General features: G+C 42.1%; 3 protein-coding genes across 7 annotated transcripts; 2 read left to right on the top strand and 1 right to left on the bottom strand.

The window, feature by feature from the left end:
* Positions 1 to 2,979: 2,979 nt before the first annotated feature.
* leng9 (leukocyte receptor cluster (LRC) member 9) lies at positions 2,980 to 9,436 on the bottom strand. Of its 4 annotated transcripts, none has more exons than XM_083988909.1 (8): positions 9,235 to 9,436; positions 8,805 to 8,936; positions 7,211 to 7,304; positions 6,102 to 6,238; positions 5,689 to 6,015; positions 5,300 to 5,558; positions 4,754 to 4,874; positions 2,980 to 4,656 (listed from the first exon to the last, which is right to left on the bottom strand). In XM_083988909.1, exons 2-8 carry the CDS (start codon positions 8,926 to 8,928, stop codon positions 3,994 to 3,996), a joined length of 1,725 nt encoding a protein of 574 aa, XP_083845035.1. In that variant the 5' UTR covers positions 8,929 to 8,936; positions 9,235 to 9,436; the 3' UTR covers positions 2,980 to 3,993. The 4 variants fall into 4 exon arrangements, with proteins under 4 accessions (XP_083845035.1, XP_083845037.1, XP_083845036.1 ...); XM_083988911.1 differs by having other exon boundaries at positions 7,211 to 7,295; positions 8,835 to 8,936; XM_083988910.1 differs by lacking the exon at positions 9,235 to 9,436 and having other exon boundaries at positions 8,805 to 9,133.
* Positions 9,437 to 9,770: 334 nt separating this feature from the next.
* Positions 9,771 to 16,549, top strand: flcn (folliculin). 2 transcript variants are annotated; one of them, XM_083989694.1, is made up of 12 exons: positions 9,771 to 10,023; positions 10,187 to 10,399; positions 10,571 to 10,717; positions 10,848 to 11,069; positions 11,196 to 11,362; positions 11,454 to 11,545; positions 13,256 to 13,419; positions 13,634 to 13,747; positions 14,972 to 15,095; positions 15,222 to 15,347; positions 15,729 to 15,831; positions 15,928 to 16,549. In XM_083989694.1, exons 2-12 carry the CDS (start codon positions 10,187 to 10,189, stop codon positions 16,133 to 16,135), a joined length of 1,680 nt encoding a protein of 559 aa, XP_083845820.1. In that variant the 5' UTR covers positions 9,771 to 10,023; the 3' UTR covers positions 16,136 to 16,549. The 2 variants fall into 2 exon arrangements, with proteins under 2 accessions (XP_083845820.1, XP_083845819.1); XM_083989693.1 differs by having other exon boundaries at positions 10,571 to 10,729.
* A 1,495-nt stretch (positions 16,550 to 18,044) lies between these two features.
* Positions 18,045 to 20,958, top strand: LOC310999956 (uncharacterized protein). The gene is made up of 5 exons (XM_083990579.1): positions 18,045 to 18,665; positions 19,007 to 19,113; positions 19,549 to 19,620; positions 19,966 to 20,112; positions 20,234 to 20,958. The coding sequence occupies exons 1-5, from the start codon at positions 18,653 to 18,655 to the stop codon at positions 20,579 to 20,581; spliced, it is 687 nt and encodes a 228-aa protein (XP_083846705.1). The 5' UTR covers positions 18,045 to 18,652; the 3' UTR covers positions 20,582 to 20,958.
* Positions 20,959 to 23,193: the final 2,235 nt, after the last annotated feature.

Here is a 23,193-nt window from a genome sequence, read left to right as displayed (position 1 = left end):
ATGAGAACACAACTCTCTGTATCAGTAGACATAAAAAAATCTAGTTCTTTCACCGCTGAAATGATGAATATTTCCAGTCTGCCTCATAAAATCTCTTATGGTTCACATTACAGCCTGAGCAGTCGTTAACAGCCTCTTAACAACAACCTTAATGACTGTAATTCATGAGGAAGCATTATAGCCTCGTAACACACCACATCAGCCAGGAGAAATTCATTTACATCTCTGTGAAGGGTTACTGGTCACCTTTGTCTGCTGAGGACACATAAATCCAAGGATGTTCTCAATTATTTACAAAAAAAAAAAAAAAAAAATCAATTTTCATTTCACATTAATTTGCAGCACAAGAGTTCAGTTTCAACAATGAACCGTCAAGTGAGTGCAGCTGACCGAAGGTAAGTGAGTGCAGCTCATAGTCAGTAAGTCAGAGCAAATCAGTGCTTTGATGTGTGCGGGAGTCCAGCATGACAAGTTGATGTTGACAAAAATGTTTCCACACTACTGACCAAACTGAAAATCCTTTGTGGGAGAAAAATATCTGGACAAAGTAATGTGAAAAAATAAAATAAAATAAAATAAAGGTCTATAAATACATATATATATATAATATATATATATACACATAGCCTACATATGCACACTCTCTCTCTCTCACACACACACACACACACACAAGATGATTGGCGTGAAAATGAGTGAATGCCATCAATCAGTATCACTACAGCATCATATATCAGCCATATTTCTTATTCTAAAAATGTCCATGGGAGAAGAGATTCACCCACCAGGTGTGAGAGCTGCAAAGATGAAACTGAATCCAGTTTGGCACAGTTAAGGTTTCATGAACACCCATTGAGCATAGAGCAAAGATGAGAACACACTCCAACAACTGGCATCAAAAAGTGGCTAATGCATTTCTAATGATTGGTGATCAATGTTTGCAGACCACATCAACAGTCGAGCCATAATCAACCAGAGAGAGATCAGTGTCTTACCTCTGTTGGTTGTGTTGGGAGGTTTCGCTCTCCCTCTGCCTCTTCTCTTCGCCGCTGTCTCAGAGATATTTACCCACTCAAAGAGGTATACTGCCAGCCATCAACGGTTGATGCTCTTGAAAAAACATCATCCTGAAAAAATGGCTTGGAGACATGCCAAAAATATGTCAAAATGGGAAAAAAAATAGAAGGGGAAAACATAAGCCAATAATTCTTGCAATTATTAAAATATTAAAATGCCAATAATTGAACGGTTGTCTGGTGACAGTGGAGAGGTGCTTGGATTGATGGATGAGAGAGGAGCTCTCAGCGAGAGCGAGTGAGTGAACGAGAGAGTGAATGCGAGAGAGAGAGAGAGAGAGAGAGAGAGAGAGACAGAGAGTGAGAGAGGGGGAGAGAGAGAGAGAGAGAGAGAGAGAGAGGGGATTAAGATTGAGGAGACACCCCTAAGAGACTCTTTATCGTTGCATTGTAGCTCTTCGTAGCTTAACGCCCAAGCGACTTCACAACATGGCAGCAACACGATATTGCCCAAAGATAATTAATCTGTTAACAGGGATTAGCGGGGTCCAACCCCTCACTCACACTTCATACTGAGATACCAGAGGCACAATCCTAACACCGACCCCCACCAACATCCACACACACACACACTCCCATCAACCTGACCAATCTCTGTCCAGACTAGCAGACTCAACCCTGACCAGATTACTGAGAGAAACAGTAAAACGGCAGAAGTGGCAGCCAACTGTGTGCGCTAAATGATGGAGAAAAATCCACTCACATGTTGGATGCAAAGTGGTGAACCCCTGCACTGTGAAGGCTGGGACGTGTCGAGAGCTAACGTGAAGTAGAGATGCACATAAATTTGGAGTAAGAGAAGCGAATGAGCACACACAGATGAATATGGGGAGGGGGAGATGCAGGGAAAGGCAACATGAAATACAGAGGGCAAAAAAAAAAAAGTGGGTTCCCAGGGAGTGATGCTGAGAGAAAAGAGGAGGGAGGGGAGAGATGGAGTGAACAATGAATAGAGAGGGGGAAAGCGGCATGCAATAGATTTGTAGGCAAAACCAGTTTTCAGTGGAGGCTGCAGAACAGCATCAACACCGACTCAGTGGCATGGAGGCAGACAACATGCAACAACATGACACAAGTGATGAGAGTGTGCTGATGGAGATGCTTCCTCAGTGGTCTGTCTGAGATGTGGAAATTGGAGATGTGACGGCAAAACACGGCAAGAAAGAGTAAAAAGAGTATGGTGTTTGTCTGCCATTGGAGAAAGGGGGGCAGAAGCAAGCGAGCAAAGAGGGAGGGGGCGGCGTTAGTTTTTCTGTGTCACTGAAAGGGAGTGGGGGAAGGGAGGCAGGGAGATAATGCGAGCCAGGGAGCAAACAGTAGAGAGTCAGAGCGTACTCACTGACTCATGTAGCCTATGTAAAGTGTATGTGTGTGTGTGCGCATCTGGTAGGAAGAGGGGAAAGAAGACAGAAAATTATATTATGTATGCAAGAGTTGCTCGGGGAGCGTTTATGCAGCCTCCGTGTGTCTTTATGTTAGAGACCACAGCAACAGTAACCGTGCTGCATCCATCCAGCCCATCCAGCCCTGCACTGATAAATTATCACCACTCAGGATTTAAAATAACCAATTCAATATTAAATGTCCTCGACAATCTAGTGGTTATAATTCACTGTAAAATGATACAAATGCATCCTTCATGTGGAACACAGTCCATACAATATTCATATAAAACAGATTGTATAAATCATGGAATTACGTGCAGCAGAAAACAACTACTTTGGTTAATTCATGGATGTAAACAAAGGCAATCTTTTTGTTTTTTATGTATCTTGTATTCGCCGTCATGTCAGGTGCATATGTCTTGTCAGTGTAGTGGTCAAACACTAGATGCCAGCAGGCTGGAGTTGGCTGCAGTCACCTTATTTGGCCCAACTGATAATAGACAGTACAACAAAAAAAACCTTTTCTTGAGGCAATTTTATTTCATTTAAAGGGAGTAGATATTCTGTTCTACATGGCCAGTCGGATGAAAAATTAGCATTTATATCACCTTTTACAATAAATTTCATTGGTTGCAAAAGAACACAATATAAATCATGTGTAAGTATGCATCAATATTGAGACTGACATGTTTTTGTGGTTTACACTTTGGGTTCAATTTTCACAGCTCCAACTAATGTTTGTTGTTTTCAATTAAATGAATAATTTTGGTCACATAAAGTCCAAGCTGTCACCAATCAGAAAACAGTAATCATCAATCATCAAATTATGTCATAACATAAGACAAAGTAAAGCATCTTCAGAACTATCAATCATCAAAATGGCTTTTCTGTTGATCAATTTGTGCACTAATCTTTCCAGCTCTAATTTTGGAAGATGTTTTTATCACAGTCCCTCTGCAGCCATTAGTGTTCCCCAGTGTTTTCTGTGTTTGTCTGCCTGTCTGTCTCTCTCCCTGCGTCTCCTCCTCTATATAGAAGTGTTTGTCAGTTGTTTCTCAGCAGGAGTGTGGTGCAGCACTGGTTACCTGGCACAACTCAGTCATCAAGCTCTGGAAAAAAAAACCCAGACTCTTCATTCACTAGTCGCCAGATTGCTCTGCTTCCCATGTGGAAACTCTCCAGGCCAACACAACTTCCAGCGCAATTCCTTGCTTGCTATTGTGCAATTTCTCTCAACTGAAGGCCATAAATAAGACAACAGATGAAACGTACATTATAGTATACAGAAGTGAATTCAAAAATTTATAAAATGCATTAAAACATATAAAACACATTTTTAAAAACTTCAACATACCATTTACCACTGTCCCGCAGCTAAAGCAAGTTTCACTTCATGCTCTTTTACAAAAATGTCTTGACTAACTTTGGTTGGTAAGGCCATATGGTCCGTGCAAAAGCACTGTGCTCATTGATATTGCACCACGTCATATTCTATAAAGTTTGTAGTGCATGTAAAACCGCTCTGTCTTCTATTAACGAAGAGTTACTGTGCACACAATCTCATAAAAACCATCTACTCTGACACCGCCCATTGCACAAAGATGTAAGGTGTTAACTGGCAGACGGCCAAAATTTAAACCCTTCCCCATCTTGAGGTCCCCCACCCCTTCAAAAACCCTCTCTCCCTCCCTGTCCTCTACCTTGGCCAGAGTGAGGTGGTAGCGCGGGTTGTAGGAGTCCCTGTGGAGCCAGCCCTCCTTCCTGTAGGCTTCCTGCAGGCCACTGTTGAGCTGCTGCAGGGGCAGCTGAGGCTGGGGGCTAAGGTAGAGAACCTTCCCATTAAAATGCTTCAGCTTAACAGGAAAGGTCACGGCCACTGGGGGGTTGCGATCTAAATGGGCAAACCGTCGGAGGATCTCCACAGCGGCGGCCACCTCAGCTGGGCCGTGCAGCATCAGGAGGCACATGGTGACATGAAGGTTGGAGGCCGTGTGCCAGTGAGGGGCGGAGGAGGGTAAAAGGGAGACGACCTCCTCCTGCAGCTGCTGGAAACAGGTGAGGATGGCAGGAGTGTTGGCCCTGAAGCTGATGAAGTGCGTGGGTCGTTTTTTAAGGGGGCGACCACCAGATTTCTGCTCTCTCTGGTCCAGAGGGGCTGATGGATTGTGGCAAATTTTCAGGGCGTTTAGATGACTCTGTGCAGAAGAGGAGCATAAAGAGAATCGTTCTGGTAAACCTGAACGTTAACAGCAAAACAAGAATATATTTCAGTGTGAGCTGTCCTGTACTCACTGAAGCATCTTCTTTGCCCTCCCAGCTTTCTTGCCATTCTGCAAGAGTCTCCTCCTCTGCCTCTTTTACAGTCACACCCTCCTTTTGAAATGAGGATATTTGTTCTGCTGAAGGCTTAGGTCTAAAATCAAAACAGGTGAATAAAATTACTCAAGAAAGAGAAAGAGAAAAGTAACTTCTAAGATTCTTTTCCAAGGTTAGGATTAAAACCAGGACACACAAATCTCCTCTAGGTCAAATCAGATGTCTTAGACACAACAACAAAAAAACACTCTCTCAAGTTCTACTCCTGTGTGTCACTCCCCTCAGTGATACCCACTTTTGAGCGATCCAATTAATATAAAGGATTCAATTTAAATACCTCTTGTTCCAATACCATAATCTGGTTTATGTTACTCAAGATACTGATGCTCTAACTTCCCCGTCACTTTAAGTTGGCATCTTGTCCACACAGGCTCAGGTTGGAACGTGTAGACACTAAAAATGCTATTTCGCTCTGTACAGTTTGTCTCAGTTGCATTTAAAAGATGAGCACGAACACCAGACCTATTTGCAGCCTCCTCCACAACACATGCTCCTCGTGATTGTTGTTCCTGAGAGGCGTTTCCTCCACACTCTGGAGCTGGTTGTGTTGAGTCAGGGGTGTGAATATTCATCTCATCCTGCGCCTCTTCCTCCAGATGTGCGTTCTCGGTTTGAGAAGACTCTTCTATTCCACCCTCTTCCTGCCCACTGACAGCAGGTGGCTGCTCCTCTGTTGTCTTAGCGCCGTCTGGTTGTTGATCTTGGGATTCTGTGTTCAACTCTTGTAAAACAAATGGTTATTTTAAGTCAGGGTGTATTCTAAGTGCACTGGCCTTTGTATGTTTTGTTTGACATACGTTTGTATGTGGTTGTGTGTGAGGTGGGGCAGCGCTCTAAGGGCCCTCTCTTACCCTTTACTTCCTCATCCCCTCCAAAGGGGGGAGCCAGAGATTGACCAGTGGAGCCAAACACCCTGTCGGTTCTGCTGTGGCGGTCCCACACGCGGTGCCCTCTGTAGGTGAAGTACTGGATCCTGTGCCTCGGCAGGGCCAGCTCAGTGGTGTAATCACAGTCCGTGGGGTTAGTGTCCCAGTTGAAGTCACAGAAAGGTCGCTCCAGCACACCGAGGAAGCGATCCACATAGCCCACCACAAACTCTGATGCGTCAACTAATGAGTCCCACAGAATCCGAGAGATAACATCATCTGCTGTGCGCATGGGTGGCTTTTTGTTCACTTCTGCGGAAGAATTATACAACATATATTTACTTGTAAGAGTTGTGTCGTCATTGTCTGATTACTTAAGAAAATAAATATGCAGTGACCTTCTCCCTCGTCGCATTTTGGCTTTTTTGCTTTCTTCACTTTCCCTTTCTTTTTGTTGTATTTTTCCAGCTTTTCATCGTCTGGTTTGTCATCCGGATCAGGAGACACAGCCCCTGAATCATCCAGTGATGGATCGCTGAAAAATGGCAACAACAGTGGAAAATTATATTTGACACTTGACATGTGGAAAAAAAAATGCACGTGTTAATTCCATTTGACACGCACAGAGCTTTTTCCATGGTATATAAACATTTTGTGGGATCCATATTTTGTCATGGCTACGTTAAAACATCTGTCCGTGATGCAACTTGCAACATGAGCAGCAACTAACAGGTGGATCTTGGCAACAAGGAGTTCAATAGAGCTGATTATTCCAAGCAGCTGTGCTACAATGTCTTCCAACATTTTGGGAGTGCAGTTATCAAAAATAAATCGAGTGACAGAAAAAATGACAGTTTAAAAATATTCTCATAAGGGTTTGATAATGAAATGACAAGTTAAGATGATACGGTGATATTCAGACAGCCCTATAATTAATGCTAACAAGCTTATATAATACCAGCTTCTTTTGTGTAGCATTTACTAAATATCAGTTAAAGGGACTACGAGGAGTTTCGGAAAACAAAGTGTTTTCACACTACATTTCCCATGAGCCTCCGCACACATGGTGAAATCCTTGGACCGGCACAAGACGGACTAAAGCGAAAACATTTGCCAAAAATGTTTTCATTAATCAAGAACGAAAGTCGGAGGTTTGAAGACGACAAGATACCGTCGTAGTTCAGACCATAAACGGCGATTCGGCAGCGTTATTCCCATGATCCGCCAGGCAGCGTCTGGGAAACCGAAACTAGGAAATGCTCGGCGAGCCGACCACTGAATAATAATAATAATAACAAAATAACTATAAAGACAAAACAATATATTTATTGAAAATTGACCCATTAAGTGTAGATGACGTAGATTCATCCACATTAATATGAGACTCTTTTATAACCAAAAGCAAACTCCTCTGGGTCTCTTTAAGAAGATGTCTATTTACTTGAAAGTCTAAAAGTCCTCTACTATCCTGTTTTGATTTTGTCTGAACAAGTTAAGGAAAACAAACCTGTGTAACAAACGACATCTGTGTCCAAAATGACACTTTCCCTTCAGGAAAAACTGGCACATGTTGACTCCGACCTCCTCCTGCTCTGCGGACTCTGTAAATGATAGATCCAAAGAGAGAAACACAGAGTGGGAGCAAGAAATAAAAGGGTATAAAAAAAGTTGCCAGCCTTTCAAATCGGGCTCTGCATTTAAATCACACCAGAAAAATAATACAATTTTGCTAACAGTAGGCCCAAGATGGACAGTTTAATCTGTCTGACACTCCTAATTATCAACATGTGTGTTTTTTACATGGGCACACGGTGGGTGATATCTGGAGCCAGTGCCAGGAAAAAAACAAAAAACAAATATTAGTTCCCCACACTTCCTCTGCAGCCCAACCCAGTGGAACTGAAGAAAGAGGACAAATACAAAGAGAGGTCTGTCTGGCAGTTTAAAGCGGTTTTCACTATCAGTGGAAAATATCTACAGCAGTGAGGCAGGGTGCTCTAAGATTACAGTGTTTGTTGCTGTCCTTTGTGTCTCCTGTAAAAAATTGTGCCTTACATGTCAGTAAGATATGTTTATGTGTGCCATATATCACAGATATATGGTAAAAGCACAGATGTCAAGAAATCTCTAATCACCTGCCACCAGTGTTGAACAAGAAATCAAAAGTGTAACCCTTATCCTTCAGATTTCTATCTTAAGCAAGTATGATTAACAACTGAAATCCGCAAAAAATAAGTGATTAATAATACCCAAAAGGAAATCAGGAGCGTATAACACAATGTTTCCTCTCCAAAGAGTAAAACTAATGTAACAGGTGGCAATGACTTGCTCCAGGGGACTCAAATTTCAGCCAAGTTGTCTGTAAGCTCCGACGCATACCACATACCCTGCAATGCTATTTCCAGAGAGGAGACATGAATATGACTCACTGGCAGAAATATTTCAATTATTATTTGTACTACTTTCTCTTCTGCTATGATGGTAGGCTACTGGCCGGCGCAGGTTATCAAAAATCAACAGACTTTTTGGGAGTCATCCGACTGCTTCAAGACATAAGATCTAAGATCTAAGATAAGATCTAACTGGAAGAGCTCAGTAAAAAATAACGATTCATGTTCTTTACCACACAGAAAGTTTATCTGGATTTGGGCCCAGTAAAACAAGTGGGAGTAGAAGCAGACAGTACATGTGCTCATATTGGACTTGGAGATAGGAACCAGTACAGCTTGACTCATTTCCTGATTCTAGCAGAGCTGCCTGCCATTATGTAAACACTGGGTGTCAACATCGTCTCACCTCACTTGTTCAACTTTTATTATCAGTGATGGGGATTCTGATAAACTTATTAAGCACAAACTTAACCGGAACCCAGTTTGCTCACTGCCATTCAAACACAATCCACAGACTGAGGAATCTCTTGGGAGGAATAACATATCAGAGTAATTCACTGGGAAATGATCCAGACTGAATGACGTTTGTAGTCTCTCAGTTACCAGCAGGTCTCGATAACCATGTTTCTTAAGAAATACAAGACTCACATAAGACAAGACAATGTCACCATATGAGAAAGCATTCATGTAAAACTAAACAGGGTGATTTACCTCCTGTGGCTTTGAGGGTGTCTTGGCCACTGCCGGGGTCAGCTGAGACCCCTGCCCCAGCCTGGAGGGTCCCATCAGCCCTGTGGTCCTCTGTGGGCACCCAGGCTGGACCGGCTGATGCCATGACTGAACCTGGTGTTTTCAAGGGAGAGAGGTGTGTGAGGTGTCTCTGTGGACCTGCTGCTTCACCTTTACCTTTGTTTGACGTGACAAAGGGGCAAAGTTAAACGTGACACTCCTCTGAAACTGAAAAACATGTCTCAGTGCTGCTTGTCTTGCCTGTTGCGGAAGTGGTCAGTGCCGAAATAATTACGTATATAACGTTAGTAGCCTAACTTTCGTAATCCAGCGATATGACCAATAAAACATAGGCAGATGTTTGACAAGTCGTCATAAAACATTGTTATTTTAATATCATAATGGTACGTACCAACCGTAGAAGAAGGCGGTTTCTATGTTTTATCGCCCTTTGACCTCAAGTTTGGCTCATGAGGAAGTATGGGTAATGTAGTTTTACTACATCTTTTGTCGAAAAATCACGGAAGAAAATGAAAACAAGCGGATATACTTTGTATTGTATCATAGACCTGTTACATTATATTAGTTATATTGATATTGCCAGTGACGTTGTTTCCTTTCGCTTCGATAAATACGCGACATCGTCTTAAAAGTTGTTGAAGTTAATGCCGCGTTCAATGTAGGATTTTAAAAGTGTAATTATGGTCAGCGTTCTTGGAAATCACGGTCAGCCACAATTTATAAATATAATTCGAGTCGGGTCGGAACATAAAGAATTTCTTAAACCAACCAAATATCCAATGTGTTCATTCATGGTGGTTGAGATGTCGGGAGTAAGTTATGGCTGCAAATAATCATTGTAGCTATTTGGTGTGTGAGTCAACGGCTGTTTTCCCCGTTTTCCCCATTGTGTCCATGTTACGTGAAGGCAGCATGCTGGCCGTGCGTCATTTGTGTTAGCGCGTGACTCTGCCCCACGTGATGTGGTCTGTTGTTGTCAGTTAGCTTAGCAGCTGCATAACCTAAACAGAGGATCATGAATCTCTGAAAAATGGAGAGATTTAGAAATATAAGTCTGGAGTAAACACGGTTTTAACATGCTGCTTTGTACATAACTGCGTTTTAGTCACTGCGACCGATGAATGTCCTGTGAAGTTACACTGAGTGCCAGTCATTTGTTGAACTTGGGTCTCCGTTGAAGGTAAGATTTATGTCATTATCGTTACAAATGACTGAATCTCGACTCTTGTGAAGCGAAGTTGATGATAAACATGTGAAAAACAGACTACCAATGTTCACATTAAAGTCACAGACACTCTGCATCACCAATAATGTGGACACTGCCCTCTCTCTGTGTGTGTCAGATGAATGCTCTGGTGGCTCTTTGTCACTTCTGTGAGCTCCATGGCCCTCGGACGTTGTTCTGCACGGAGGCTCTGCACCCTCCATCCCCGTCCCCTTCATCCCAGGCAGGGATCCCGGCACCCGGGGACAGAGACCGAGACGGCGACCGGGAAGGTGAAGGGCTGACGATGAGAGCCAACAGCTCAGCCACACAGAGAGGAGAAATGTGTGAAGTGAGTTAAACCAAAGACAGATGGTCAACTCATCATTATATGATCAGAAACATGTCTTAACCAGCCTCCTCGTTACATTACACACCATCTCTAACTTTTTGTGCAGTTGTAGCTAAGTCCATAAATCATCTGTCTCAGGATGCTGATGCTCTCCTTGTCCTTGCTCCACAGGGATGTCGATCTCTGCCTGCGTCTCATCCGGGCTTTGTGAGCATTGATGATGAAACAGGTATTCGCTTCCTGAGCCACCAGCATCCCAGGCAGCCTCAGCTGTTCAGCGTGGTCCGCCAGGCTTGTGTACGCAGCCTCAGCTGTGAGGTAAACAGTGACGTACGTCTGCATGTATGTATGTGTGTGTGAGTCACACATCTCATACACAGAATAAACACACACTCATTTTGATTTTCCTCCATCTCTTCATGTGCTTCACCCATTTTTCTCTCGTCAGGTATGTCCCGGCCGTGAGGGGCCAATTTTCTTTGGAGATGAGCAACACGGTTTTGTGTTTTCGCACACCTTCTTTATCAAAGACAGTCTGGCCAGGGGGTTTCAGAGGTGGTACAGTATTGTCATGGTAGCCATGGACAGGATCTACCTTATCAACTCCTGGCCTTTTCTGCTACGCCACCTTAAACTCACTATACAGAGCCTGCAAAGCACAGCCCTCAAGGTAGGGCGCCGACATTAGATGCCTTTATTCACTTTGCCTGAATAGAGATATGAAGATTTATTTCACAGTCATGTATTTATTACAATATTACAACGCATAATGCCTTGGTGTTGTATTCTGCATCAGGTGTTTGACAGTGAACAAGGAGTTTGCCCTCAGCGAGCTGTGAGGATGAACAGCGTCTTTTCACCTGCAGTTTTCCCACACCAAAGGAGCGGCAATGCAGCACGGTCACTCACTTCTCTTACCCAGCATCCAAATCTCTGGGCTAGCCTGCATTCCTCCTTCAGCTGGTGAGTTGATATAAAGTCAGTGCTAACTTTAAGATGCAGTCCTTTTCCATGTGAATGGTTTTATAATCACTTGTTTTCATCTCATTTCCAGGCTGCTGAAGGCCTGTGGCAGTCGTCTGACAGAGAAGCTGCTTGAAGGAGCCCCTACTGAGGACACACTGGTGCTTATAGAGAGACAAACAGGTAGACTTATCGTCCTAATTGAACATGAGAGTCACTCTGTGGTGCAGAGTTTTATATTTATCAATCTAACACTAATCTAAAACTGTCAGGGGACAATTTACAGTGGCGGGAAAAAATGAACCCTTTGGATTTACCTGCATTTATGTAACTTTTTCAGCATTACAATAACAAACCCAATTCGCTGTATTGTTCTTGTCCTTATTGAAAACATTACTGAAACAAGATTGTATGTGTGGATAAGTGCTTCTTTGACTTCATAAGACACACTTAAGCAGTTTGAATTTGCTGTTTACAAGTAACATCTGCTATTGTGAACCAATCCTCGTAAAAACAATCTCAGAAGACACACGATCAGGAATTGTTGACTGGGATGAAGCTGAAAGGGTTACGAAGTCTTAAAAAGTTCAAATTTTCATCAGCTCACAGTCTGACAAACTGTCTATAAATGGAGAAGATTAGTTTTGTGGCCACTCTCTGAATAAGTGGGCGCCCTGCTGAGATGTCTCCAAAAACACTATGCAGAATGCTTAGTAACATAACAAAGAACCTGAGAGTAACGACTGAAGGCTTGAAGGAATCATTGGAGCTGGCTAACATCTCTGTTCATGAGTTTACTACACACAAATCAGGGTGCATGTTTGTCTGGAGCAGGGTGTCCTGCCATGGACACCACAGGGGAAGACGCAGCTCTCTAAAAAAAAAAACATCACCATGCCCTGAAGGGAATAGGAACTCCCAAATTCATCAAGAGAATTTGGGTGACGCAGCAGGACAATAAACATCAAAGTAAATCTGTTACAGAATGGCTTCAAATTAAGAAAATCCACTTTTTTATGTGGCCTAGTCAGAGTCCAGACCCTAATCCAGTACACATGCTGTGGACTGACCAAAAAACTGCAGCTCACACCAGCAGCTCAAAGACTCGTGCAGACCTGCTCTGCTGCTACAGAAAACGCTACTTTGAGGTTTTTTGTTCCCTGTTAGTCTTTAACGCGTGAAAAATTGTAAATGTGTTCATGTTATCAGTGTTAACACTGCGTTTGTTTATACATTGTGGTTTGGATGGGGTTAGAAGACAGTCATTCAGAAAGCCAGGTAATTTCAGAGGGTTCACATTCTGTTTCTTGCCACTGTTTTAGACAGAGAGAACATAATTCACCTTGGTGGGCATTGCTTCAACATGTCTTGGTTTTCAAGGCAAGGTGTGGCCTCTTGATGGAGCATTACATCAGCAGATGTTATCTATTTGCACAATGTTTCATCAGTTTTGAAAGGCTTCTGTGTAAGTCTGATTCATTGGCTCAGCCAGTGAAGAGACTTTGTCTGTAAAAACAGTGAATCATGAAACCATTTTACACGTTTCCTGGCAGAGTTTACAAAGTTTTTAAACAAGAAAGAGTAAAACGTTGGAGGTATTTTCCACACTGGTTTGTGGTAGTGTAATATCCTGTTCTCTAGTATCAATATTGTAAGCAAATATCCTTTTCCAAATCTCTAGAAATTAGGAATGAGAAAATTTTGAGTTACATTTGTACAGACTTGGTCCCAGACAAGCATTTATGAATTTCAAATGAAATGCATTTCTGGGAGAGGCTGGTTTACGAAGCTAGCATTTCTAGTGGTTTCTTTTGGAATTTCCCATATTTGTAATAAGTCTGTTTTTAAAACATTTGGTCATGACTCTTCTGTTTTTTATACATGTCATCAAAGAGCAAGAGGAGGAAATGAGCTGCTGGGAGGGAGCAGAAGGCGGTTCTTTAAAGTCACAGCGTCACCCGTCAGAGAGCGAGCTGGTCCACGACTTCCTGTGTGATGATGCAAAACTAGATGAGTTGCCCGGTCCAAAGTTTAGGTCACTGAGACACTTGAGACAGGTAAACTTGGGTGCTTTTTGAGCTTGACATTTTGTTGTGCATATTTACACAACATAAGCTGTGCAATTTCACAGACTAAATTGGATAAATATGCACAGTTTATTTGCAAGAATTTATACTTTACAGACTTAATCTAATACATTTGTTCATCCTAAATGAATATACATATTGTATCACTGAGCTTTTGTACCCTACTGTCTAATTTGCTCTGCAGGTCCTAGGGGCTGCTGAGTTTCGTCAGCTAACATGGCATGTGCTCATGGGAAACCAGGTCATATGGAGGGGCGCTCACCCCGGGCTCATCCAATCAGCGTTTACAGTGCTCAAGGTACTCTACTCTGCTACTGCTTCCATTTCTGCCTTGTGAGGAAAATTAGTGTTATTATGATGCAGGTACGTAGAAATTAGGACAATTGATGACACCTGTGAGAGCCCGTTTAGTTGAGCCATTGTATCATTAGTTAAATGGTGGGTACTATAATACTCTTTGAGTGTGGTCGTACATGTATGTAATAATTGTTGAATTGTTGTATTGCTGAATTGCTGAATTGTTAAATTGAAAAATTCAATAAAAATATTTGAATATATAATACTCTTTGAGTTGTTATAATCACCCACAACTAAAAAAACACATATTTTATGTTGTTAAAGTTGGAAGGATTACCTAGTGTAAACCATAACAAATCAAATGCCATGTTAAGATAGTCTTTGTGATCTAGTTCTTTCTCCATTCTTCTTGTCGCTGTGAAGGTTTTTTTTCCAAACATGAGGCATATAATTATTTAAGCTGCTGTCATCACACCCTGAAAACATCTCTGCCTGTGCACGTCCTCCATTCTTACTTTCCTATGCAAGATACCGCAAGGAGACAGTTTTCATTTCATTCTTTTTTACCCTTTATGTTTTTTTCTATTTTCTTTAATAATTTTGATATTGTTTCAATATATTTTGAACTGTTAGTGTTTATAGTCACACTGTGATATATTTTCTGAGACCTCCCAGGCTTTCACAGTAGACTTTTTTGTCATTATGAGGTAGTTGTTACCAATAATACATATAATGGCTCTACAGTATTAAGTGTCCCATTAAGCCATCACAGTGTGACTATGCTACATGCTAAATATAGCTCAGCCATCAGTATGTAATGTGATAAATGTAGTAATGTTATTGACACCTGTGTCTGCTCTGACAAAGACCTATCCCATGTGTTTGCTTTGTTAAACCTAAGGAGGGTCCCATCTGCAGACTCTCCTTATATTGTTATCATCCCTCATACGCCTGGTGGTGTTGCTCTTAAATTTAATTGCAAAATAGGAAGAGAGCAACTATGCAAATATACGGGTGCGCAGGTTTTACACAGGGCTGTGTATTACTACTTCACAGTGTGTGATGTCTTCAGATAAAACCCTGCACAGCTCCTCCCAGCTTTAACCTAAGCAGAGATAAATCACTCAGAGTTAGAGAGAGGATGTAATGTGGGTGCACAGGGCTACACGTGTTCACACTCTTATGCTACGTTTCTTATCTGAATCTCTGTCGTTTCCCTCATCAGTCTCTGCTCCCAGTGGGCTGTGTGCGCTCTGTGCCATACAGTGCTCAGTACGAGGAGGCCTATAAATGCAACTTCCTGGGTCTCAGCCCAGACGTGCCTATTCCAACCCACGTCAGCTCCTCAGGTACCAGAGTCTCTAAAATCACATTAAAGTACATTTAAAAAATGAATCTTAAAGGCGGTTGCTGTCACAGACCGTCAGCTGGTGCCTGCAGTTCACACTGTGTTGATTTGACCTTTTATCTTCTAGAGTTTTCCGTGCTGGTCGATGTCAGCACAGAGAGAAACTTCCAGATCTCCGCTGTAGGTGACAACGATATCTGCTCGCTGTATCAGTTCACCATCAGCAGCGCCAACACACAGCCCATAGACAGGGGTGAGCATACCTACCTGAATTTAGAAGTAGTCCCTGCATATTTACTGACATTTTCTATGTAAAAAAAAAAAAAAGAACAAGCCATCCCTTAATGTTAAGGAAGGCTTAAAAGGAAGACACGACATCAGAAAACATTTGGAGCATCAGACATGATTTGTTTGTTGGCTCACAGCCCATACTTCTACCAACTGTCATTTAAAGCTGTTTTATCAGCCAGGGTTGAAGATAACGCAGGGATGAAAGAGATCAAAAACATAACCTTCTTGGAGGTTTTTAAGACGGCAGGAAATGTAAAGGTCAACTTTGACAAAAGGTTGAACAAGAGACATAAAGGTCATATGATGAACTTCATACACTGAATGTTTGCACTATTTTTTCCAGGTCCCACGTTACTGAACAAACTGGAGGTGGCTCTTTCCAACGAGAACCTGTCTGTGGACGTCGTGTCTCACTGCCTGCTGTGTTTGAAGGAGGAGTGGATGAAGTGAGTAGAATTCACTCAGTCTTAATGACGACTGCTTGTGCCCTTTCACCATTTTGCATATGAAAGCCTTCTCATACCTACTTCTCGCTCCTTCAGTAAAGTCAAAGTGCTGTTCAAGTTCTCCAAAGTGGACGGGCGAGGGAGGGACGACACCCAGAAGGTTCTGGCCCTCCTCGGCGCCACCGGGCCGGGAGAGGAAGACAACGTCAGGCTCCTCAAATTCTGGATGACCGGACTCAGCAAAACCTACAAGAGCCATTTAATGACAGCTGTTCGAGGAGGGGAGAGGAGCCCCAGCCAGTGACAAAGACACGAAGAAGGAGGAAAAGGAGTTAGCAGGGGGCGACGAGAGGGAAGGTGAAAAGAGGGGGGCGGGTTCTGGAGGAAAGGAAAGTGAAAAGCAAGAATCAGTTTTGTTAACTGGGACTTTTTGTGGAATGAAAGAGGCCTGTGAGTGGATGCCAGAAATGTTTTGGCTCATCCATTATTGTCTTTTAGGTAATGAGAAATTTATTGTGCACCTAACCCCGATTATTATCCTGCACAGATTAACACAGGCAGTTGGGATAACATATCAGGGCTTTTGTTTGTCAAAGGGAATTTTCGTAGGAGACCTCTTCATACTAATATGTAAAGTTTAACTTATTATAAAAAGACTTTGCACTTTGTTTACTCTTTCTCTAAAGTTTTAAAATTAAATAAATTAATGTGAACAGTCTCACATCCTTGTCCTTTTTTTTTAAATTCCACAATTGGCTCCATCTTGTGGTGAACAGGAAGAATAAAGAGGGAGCAAAAGGGGAGTGTAGGAGGGAGAGCAGCATTTCTCTGCCAGTTCCCCACTCACTTGTTTAAATGGCTGTCAGCCAGCAAGTCTCTAGTGGTGTAAGACAACACTTTAAGGTTTTCTGTTGTCCTTAAACGTACAAATTGGTTGCATAACAAGGCCTCACTCCAGTAGAGACGACCACATCAGCAGGATTTTGCCCTTTTAATGAGCCAGTCACACACGGATCCACTAAAGAACTGTGTTTTCTTTTTCCATGCCACAGTTATTTGAGCCTGTTGCTTTGCAGAATCTTGCAGACTTATGGTGATAAAATGCAACAATATATGGCTTTGTTTAAATATTTGTTTTGTTCTGCACTGCACCTATGCAGTGATTGTGTAAAAGTTCAAAGCCTTAACCCAAATTCAAAGAGCACTGAGTTTATGAATAATAGGATTGAAAAGGAATCTGCCACTCAGCATTGTTATGTAGTGTTGCTGTGTAACTGTTCGGGGTTTTTTTTTTTTTCTTATGCTTCCTACATTTTACTCAAATCTGGATTTCATTTTGCAACTTTCACTCACAGAAGTAAAAAAAAAACTGAATCAGCTCTACAAATGAAGTAGCTACATATTTACTCCCCCAATGTACAAGCAACAGGAAGACAGCACAGTGACTGGATATTTATACCCATCATTAGGACATATAGTAGAGGTGAAGAGGTTTGAGTTGATGATGCCTCAGGGAGAGTTGATGCATTACTCTCACTGAAGCTGCTGCTCTCCAGTTTCCTTTTCCCTTCAGCAGACTTGGGACTTTGGAAATCTGTCTGGCTTGTCTTCAAAAAAGTCACGTAGAAGAACAATTCCTATTTGTGACAAAGAAGCGACGACATCCTTCCTCTCTTTCACTTCAAATTAACTCCTCTCCTGACACATATGAAATCCAAAATAACATTATGTTTCACATAACCGGGGGGGGGGGGGGGGGGGGGCAACACATTATGGACAGGATGAGGACAGCTGCGCACATGATCAGACGTCATAATGACTTTGTCTCCGTGGAGCTGGTTTTAACAGTAATGAATAAAGAATAGCTGTGACACATGGAATGACTTGCAAGTTCTGGCAATGCAGTGTTGCAATCCTGTTTTTAAGGAATGTGATTTTGGTTCATTTAAAAAAAAAAAAAAAAAAAAAAAAACACGTGATGATTAAACAGGATGATACTGCACACTGACTCTTAAGGGATAAAGAGCAGGAGATCCACAGGCACAGAGGTGTGGGGGAGAGTCCAAATTAAAAACATACGCGCCAACTGCATGACTAATTCTCGTCGGGCCTGGTTTGGATGGGGGAGGATGGGGGTAAGAGGGTGGGTGGGTGTCAGGGAATGTGGGGAGCAGGGGGGAGGGAGCCGGGTCAGTCAATAGTGAGGTAAAACGTGTAGTGATGGGAGGGGCTCAGACTTTAAGGGAGCAGATAAACCATCCAGCATAGCACTTTCACTTTGAGCGCAGCCTGTGTCTGAGTGAGGACACACAGAGTGGCCAGAGGGAGAGATAGAGAAGAGGAGGCTGTGTCTCTCTAGCTTTATCCATTAACCATTTTCAAGGAAGGAGGAGAGTGATTCAAATTAGGCTGTTCAGGAAGATTCTAGGTCAGTAGTGAAAGGGAAAGGGAAAGAGATATAGGGGGGAAAAGGGAAAAACAAACAAAAGCTTTGATAGGGAAAGGCTGCAGCCACTCAGGCTTAAGTGGGAAAATCCAAAGTGAGAGAGCAGGATGGCGTGAGAGGACAAATAAGGCATTTCTTTTTTTTTTTTGGAAAGTACCAAAGGAACTCATAAGGAAGGAATGTATATGGGATGTCAACAAGAAGACTAAACATCAAGCTGTGAAGGAGAAGGCACAGCGGCGTACACTCTGTGTCAAAGACCTCAAGAAACCACAGAAGAGGAAACTTTGCCTTTCACAGACTGACATAGAAACCCGTCTGCAGAGTGATTGCCGTCAAGAAGAGACATGGAGAAGTGTCCATTCAGATGAAAGGATGTCACTGTCAGGTGAGAGACCAGATTGAAGTGCATGTTTATGCTGTTTTGCAAACGTTCCTCAAAGGATCTGTAGCTAAATAAGTTCAGCCAGTGAATTAAAGCTGATCTGTCGAGTCACCGTGTTGTCACAATAGCATTTCCTGTGTCTTAATTCAATTAGGGCTGTTGCAATATTAGCCCCTGTTTCATGGTGTTGTTGTGTGTTTTTGCAGAAATAGCTAATTGACACAGGAAATGATGTCATGTTTTTCAGTAGGTTTGCCATTTGAACACGCTGCAAACCACAGAAAGTTTCCAGCAATTACATGAATGTGTTCTGTCTCTTTCCGTCTTACTCATGTCTCAAACAGTGCTGCTGTTGCTATCAATCTTGACTGTCCAATGTGGCGGATGTCAGTTTGACCAGGAAGGTGTGAAAAACATTAAAACGACCATTGACTCTAATCCAACCGGATTTGTAAGTTAAAACCTTTGCTTGTGATTTTCATGTAGTGCTTTTGTTGTGTCTACAGTGAAATGCATCTTCTTTGTGAGCAGGATATTTTCTATTTTTTCGAGCTAAATGAATGTGCTAAATATATACAGAGGTTGTACTGTTGACTGTGTTAGTTGATCGTTAACAAGGTGGTCAAAGGTGAAGCGCTCGTGCAACTGAATGAGTCAAAACAAACACCTCCAGATTGTTATCACTATATGTCACATCACTGTTACAACAGTATAGTGTTGCAAAGTCAAGGTGATCAAACATTGTTTGGTTTCACCTTTGTGATCTATTCTTGTCAGCTCTGTCACTGTTTAAGAGGACAGTAACTTTCTCTTTGTGGATGGTATCTTGTTTCTATATCTTTGGATTTATTCTCATCTCCCTCTTTCCTTTTCTTTTTCCTTCCAGAGGACAGTGTTTCCAAAAGATTACTATGTAGTGCACCACTACACGAAAAACATGCTGTGTGACTCTGATCCGGTGAGTTACTCATCAGATAAAAAAGGAAAGTGGGTTTTTGATGTGCAGCGCATGGCTCGTAAATCGAAATTGCCTTCCAGTTGTGAGCAACATCGGCCCTCTACTGAAAAACATTTTGATTTATTTAACAAGATTATCAACAGCTTTTTACCAAACTCTCAGCTGTCACCACCGGCTGTGTATATTTTCACTTTAGCACAACATTGCTGTACTGTAGTGTAGGCCTACCGTAGCCTTGAGTCTGACCTATAATTGAACCACTGATGTGGCTCTTGGTAATTTGTCACACGTGTTTTACAAGCTGAATCTAACTTTGCGGTTGTTGTGTTGTTCATCTCTCTGCAGTGTTGTGTGTTCCCTGCTGCAGTAGTCCTCCTGGACTCCTGGCATGTGCTTTTCAGAAACCTCTGGGATGAGCACCTAAATCACTCCCTAATTCTCGACCTGAAGCAGACACTGGATAGAATAATTAAAAAGAACAGGAACACAGAGGTGGGGGTTTTGTTTCAGCTGTTCAAGTACATGTCAGAGTTGTGCTCCTCAAAACTTCTGTGAATGTGGTTTCTTTCTTTTGCAAATATTTATGTGGTCCTTGCCCCTTTGTCTTCCTCAGTGGTTCCAGGAGGAGACGGACCTGACCCTTTTCCCCACATTAAACTCCTCTCCTGAAGAACTCCTCAAGCTAACATCAGAACTTTTCGCCAGGTGGCTGGATGTTGTGTGCTTACCTTCAATTGAAACTTGCACCCTGCCCACTTTGCCCCCTCCTCTTGTGAGGAAAGACTATGGCCCATCGAGGGCCAGACTCTTGACCACCCGAGCTATCAACAGTGTGGAGGAAGGACAGCCCAACAAGATGGTGGACATTACACAGCTGCTGTCCAGCGGTGGTCCTCTCTCCTTATCATACTCCGTCTGGAGCCCCTTGCTACTCAGACTCTACTGGTGGCTGCTGCCATAGCCATGGGGAAAAAAAGGATCTTTCAGATGATGCACACAAAATGCAAGACATCTCTTGGCACTGAATGATTGTTTCTTATATTTGTGTTTGTAATGCAGTAAGCTTTGTTAATATGAAGTGACATGCACCGGTTGCATTTAATGTCCAAAGTTAGTTTGAATAGCTAAGTTAACTGTCCAACAGTGCTGTGTAACAACTGATATAAACACAGATATAAACCTATAGCCATCCTCTTAAGAGCAGGCCCCAAACTTCAGCTAGCTATGCTCTTCATGCTAACAAGAGATAAATGCTGAGCAAGCCAATGCACATAAGTCTCGTCTATTGATGTGGATTTCATCACTGTTTACAATGAATATTATGTAAATGTAAGATATTATGGGTGTTTACTTTTGTACATAAATGTAAATTAAAGACATTTAGATATATGCATTAGGCTACTAGTTTTTGCTTTGACTTTTTAGGATTTAGTATCTCAACGTAAGCTACAGTACATTTATTGTGCTCTTTCTTGTTTCCTGTCCAAAGTGATAATAGGAACTAGGTACATTAACTCAAGTGTTGTATACACACTTCAAAGGAACTTCTTTACTTCTGTTTTTTTTTTTGTTTTTTTTTACCTTTATGTTACTTTCTGCTTTTACTTAACTGCTGTTCAGAGGGAAATAGTTTTTGTTTTGACTCCACTACATTTATCAGGCATCTATAATTATTGGTTATTCAGCACTTCACCTGTAAAACATGTGATTGATTGGTTGTTATAAATCAAGCTATCCAACAGCTTGAGAGCTTTATTAAAATTAGGATCAACAATCCTAACTTAATAATAGCCTATAACTATGATATTATAACACTTTCTATATTACTCTGAATTAACAATACTTAAAATATTACTTTAGTATATGACTTGTAGCCTACTTGCAGCAGAGTATTCTGTCTGTATCTTATATCTGAGTATTTCCCACACTGGTGTCTGTCAGTAAGGATAGGCTATAGATTCATGTCCATTTGGCTAAAAGAGATTATATTTTGTTTATAATCTCACCTTCCATCTACAAGACACAGAGTTTGTTGTTTATATTGAAATCCACATTTATGTAAACTTTGCAGGCCCTTTTAAAACCCGTTTCCTATGGAGAAATCTTTTACAGCTATTTTGTAACTCTGACAAAAAAGAAAGAAAGAAAGAAAAAAAAACAGACGAGTTGCAGATGAGAGAGGAATGTGCTCTGGATGGGACCGTGGCTCCAGAGATGTTATGTTCTGACTCCTGTCAGGATCCACACGAAAAATAAAAGCGCACCATTTGGTGCTCGCACTTGCCCTTGCTTGCACACACCCACGCATTTTATGTGCGCCATTGTCCTCACTGGACCCTCCTTGTAGTTTCATAATCCTTAAAGAGGAGGTATGCCACACAGGCGAACAGATTTCTGGCTTGCCCAGTTGCTAGTTTTCATGGACCCTTTTTTCCACATAATCTTATGTCATAATTTGGAAGAATGGGGCAAACGTAATGCAGCATGAATGCAAATTACAAAGAGTTAGATAATCACAGGGCTGCAGTTTTTGACAAAACAGGAAGACAAAAAAGAAGTATGATGCTCATATGCAATGTTTCTGCACAGTGGAGGGCACTTTTTGTGAAAAGCATACTCATTTCTATGTAGCTGTTACCATCAAGTGCTGAGACGTCTATGTGAGTCGGCTATGAGTGAGGATGAGAGGTAAACTCTTATTTCCCAGCAGTGGCGCAGGAGCTACTGCTCCTGCAGGTGTCACATTTACTTCCATGTAACAGTCAGGATTTACTCAGAGGCAGCGGCGCCGGATTCATTGTAGAGGTGGGGGGGCCATGGAGGTTGGGTTGTTACGGGGCATAGATTTACACACTCACTGTCGGTGCAATAGTCATATTGTAGCGTCCGGCCGTGATGCGTAATACCAGCATAATGCGTAATCCCCCCCCCCCCCCCCCCCCCCCCCCCCCTCCTCCGCCAGCGTCTCCCAGACCCTCATGATACCGTAATTTATCAAAAAAAAAAAAAAAGAAGAGAAAAAAAAGAAAGCCCTGTACTCCGGTCTCCTGTTCTGGTCTGGCTGCCGGTTTGAGTAAATAAAATGTTGTGAATACTACATCTCTTTGAGCAGTTTCTATAAACTGTTAGGTTCTCAACGACCCGACCCGGTCCGATCCAGGTGTTGAAGCCTGGACCTGATGCAGCCGGACTCGCAAGCAGTCTCTCGGCTGGATCACGGCAAAAATAAAAAAAATAAAAGAAGCCCGTGGTCCGACCTGACCCAATTTTTTAAATCAGAATTTTAATAATAGAAAACATCATTTGTGAATTTGAAATCTCTAAAATATTAGTAGGCTAATGTTACTTTTACCATGCATTTAGATTTTCTGTAGGTAAATTAATCATCATGGATCAAGCAGAAAATCAGCCTTTGTAAAAGCCGAAGTAACAGTTTATGAGCACTCAGGTCTGTGGCGCATCAGTCTGCAGCAGCTTTTCACCTCTTTTCTTGTCATTCATGTTTTAATAATAGGAACAATGCTTAAGGACAACGCCTGCTAAGACAGACGTTTGGACTTTATGTAGCTAAAT

This window comes from Trachurus trachurus (genome assembly GCF_905171665.1).
Source record: "Trachurus trachurus genome assembly, chromosome: 16".
NCBI classification, from domain to species: Eukaryota; Metazoa; Chordata; class Actinopteri; order Carangiformes; family Carangidae; genus Trachurus; species Trachurus trachurus.
Note: the sequence above shows the minus strand (reverse complement) of the source record. Positions and strands in the feature narration are given on the sequence as shown.